At 47.8% G+C, this 2,545-nt stretch overlaps 1 protein-coding gene across 1 annotated transcript in view; it reads right to left on the bottom strand.

Moving 5' to 3' along the window:
- PLXNA4 (plexin A4) overlaps positions 1 to 2,545 on the bottom strand; it is a 660,133-nt gene that overhangs the window by 111,621 nt on the left and 545,967 nt on the right. The window contains exon 18 of the mRNA XM_019509620.1: positions 1,698 to 1,844. Coding sequence (XP_019365165.1) covers positions 1,698 to 1,844 — 147 coding nt within the window. The remainder of the gene's footprint in view (positions 1 to 1,697; positions 1,845 to 2,545) is intronic.

Here is a 2,545-nt window from a genome sequence, read left to right on the forward strand (position 1 = left end):
CCATGCTTAATTCACTGTCATAACACTGGGGGGAGAACACCCCCCGCTCCATCTTTGCAGGACCTGGGATGTTCAGCGGTTTGCGCCATGGCATATTAGGCCCCAGAGATTGGACAGTTGATGCTTGTCATCACCGTGGCACTCGTGTGGAACGCAGCGAGTACTAACTCGAGTACCAGCAATGCCAAGCTGCATTGGCAAGGCGTTCCCCAGACCCACGGTTCCCCCATGTAATCCTGCTTTCACTGCAGGGAACTTTCTGTCTTTGGTTCACAGCCCAGACACTGTCAGACCAACAACCCCGCGCTTGTAGATTGATGACAAATGTATAACTCACCCTTAACACTGACACTCACTAAAATATTTAAGCACTGTCTTTCTGCATTTCGAGTGGCATCTCTTGTTGATTAATCTAGGGCTTGATCCACTAAATTGACTGGAGTTTGTTTTTTTTTTCTATAGTGACAACAGAATACCCACGTCCTGCAAAGAGCCGATTTGATTCCCATCCTCACTGGTTCACTGGGGTTTATTTGTCAGCCTCTCTCTGTCCGCATCTTTGCTGAACATGTTGCACTCCAGAAAAGTATCGGGGAACCCATGATGTCATACCCTTGGAGTTCGCACCAAGAAGGATCCATTTCACTTCACTAGTGCTTCCCTTGCAGGATCTTAATGTGCTTTACAACTGTGAGTTAATTAAGACCTGCAATAATATTCCCATGGGGCTAGCAAGGATTAGCATCTCCATTTTACAGACAGAAACTCTAGCCCATGGAGGTTGAATGACTAGTCCAAGGTCACACAGCGAGTCAAACACAGAAGCCAGGACTTGTCACCTCAAATTCATTGCTCTGACTCATCAGAAAACAATCTCTCCTCAAGTAACCCAATATTTTATCACCATCAATCTCTGCAAATCTCTCTTCACAGGAATGCAACAATCCATATAACCAGCTTCGGGGGAGGACTACATCGATCAGGGCCAATCAAAAACATTGATCATCAATATTTGTTGACAGTGGCCAAGTCTAACAGTTGGTTGGCTTGTCCATGGTGTGATGTCATTTCTACATTCATTCTCTCTATCAATAAGGTCGTAATATGAAAAGGGATTTTTTGCCTATTTTGCCATCACCCCTTGGGACTGCAGTATACGAATGATTGAAAAGAAGGAAAAGAGAAAAAAGGAAAGAGAGACATCATAGAGAAAAGAAGAAGCACAGTTTCCAAGCTCCCAATCCTACTCTTTTTATTTCCTCATAGTCCCAGCTAGAAATAATAAGAAAAAATAGTATTTAATCATGAAAATAGCATTGAACTGTTTGGCACCACAACCCTGCAGCCAGCGGCCTGCACTCTCTTCCTCTCTCCAGAGACAGACTTTAAGCCTTTCCATGCTGATGGTTGCTGCAGCCAGCACTGGGCACAGGGCTGACCTGCCAATGCATGAAGCCACATTGGACGAGGGCGTTGGCACCGTAGAGCTGGCACTGTGCAAGAGATATGGGTTTCCTCCAGAGGGTGTCCCCAAAAACAGAACGACTAAATTCAGGGCCAGTCTCCAATCTGCAAATGCTGTCAGTCCTATTCCAGGGCTGGGGTACTGTGCTGCAACATATTACATCCCCACGCTCCTGGCGGTCTTCACGATAAGATCCCACCGGGGGAAAGGCTCATGTCACGGCCTCACTTACCATCACCTTGTGCCGTCCAATGAGATTCGGGGACTCGCACAGCAGCTGCACATCCGACACCGTCACTGTGCAGGGCTTCTCCCCGACCAGCACCGTGTAGTTCAGCTTGGCGTTCCCTCCAGCCACGGGAGGGATCAGGTTCTTGCCCTGGCGAGAGGAGCAAACCCACACACGCATCAGCAAAGCATTACGTGGGTCTGCTCCTGCGACATGACTGCCACCCCTAGACAAGCCCTTTTTGGCTCATTGCTCCCTGTCTTGCCCTGTAATGTAGATGCAGACTGGCACAGATAGGTACAGGCTGCCCTGCTACTGACTCTCTGGGATGACTGGGATGCATTCAGGCAAGTAACAGTCCCCACAAAACACCCTTATATGTGCAAAATGGATGCATCATTGGAATGGGCAGGTGGGCATTTGTGTGTGCTGTTACTGCTTTCCACATGAATCACTTTGAGACGCTGCGATGGACACTGTTCATAAAGCGCTCTGACTTCTAGCAAGTCTCAAAACACAAAGGGGCTGTTTTTGGATCAGCTCAGCAGTGAATGAAAGGCCTTTATAAATCCAGACAGAGGCAAGCTGGGGTGTCCTAATGGCCATATTGTCAAGTACTAAAGCTGTATAGGGCAGGACTCTCAGTTGCTAAAAACCTAATCTGCACATGAGGTTTGCAGAGAACAAGCTCACATCTGCTCCGGTCATCGTTAATTAATGGGGCGCTCCAGGATGCTGGCGGGTGCTGCCAGTGCTGTACCTAGGCGAACTTGTAGCATCGAGCCCCGCTTTGCCAGAGATAATGATAATAATAATCGGACAATGGGAAAAAAATTACCATTTTTGGGCCC

This window comes from Gavialis gangeticus, unplaced genomic scaffold, assembly GCF_001723915.1.
Source record: "Gavialis gangeticus isolate Ggan-Ray unplaced genomic scaffold, GavGan_comp1, whole genome shotgun sequence".
In the NCBI taxonomy this organism is placed as follows: Eukaryota; Metazoa; Chordata; order Crocodylia; family Gavialidae; genus Gavialis; species Gavialis gangeticus.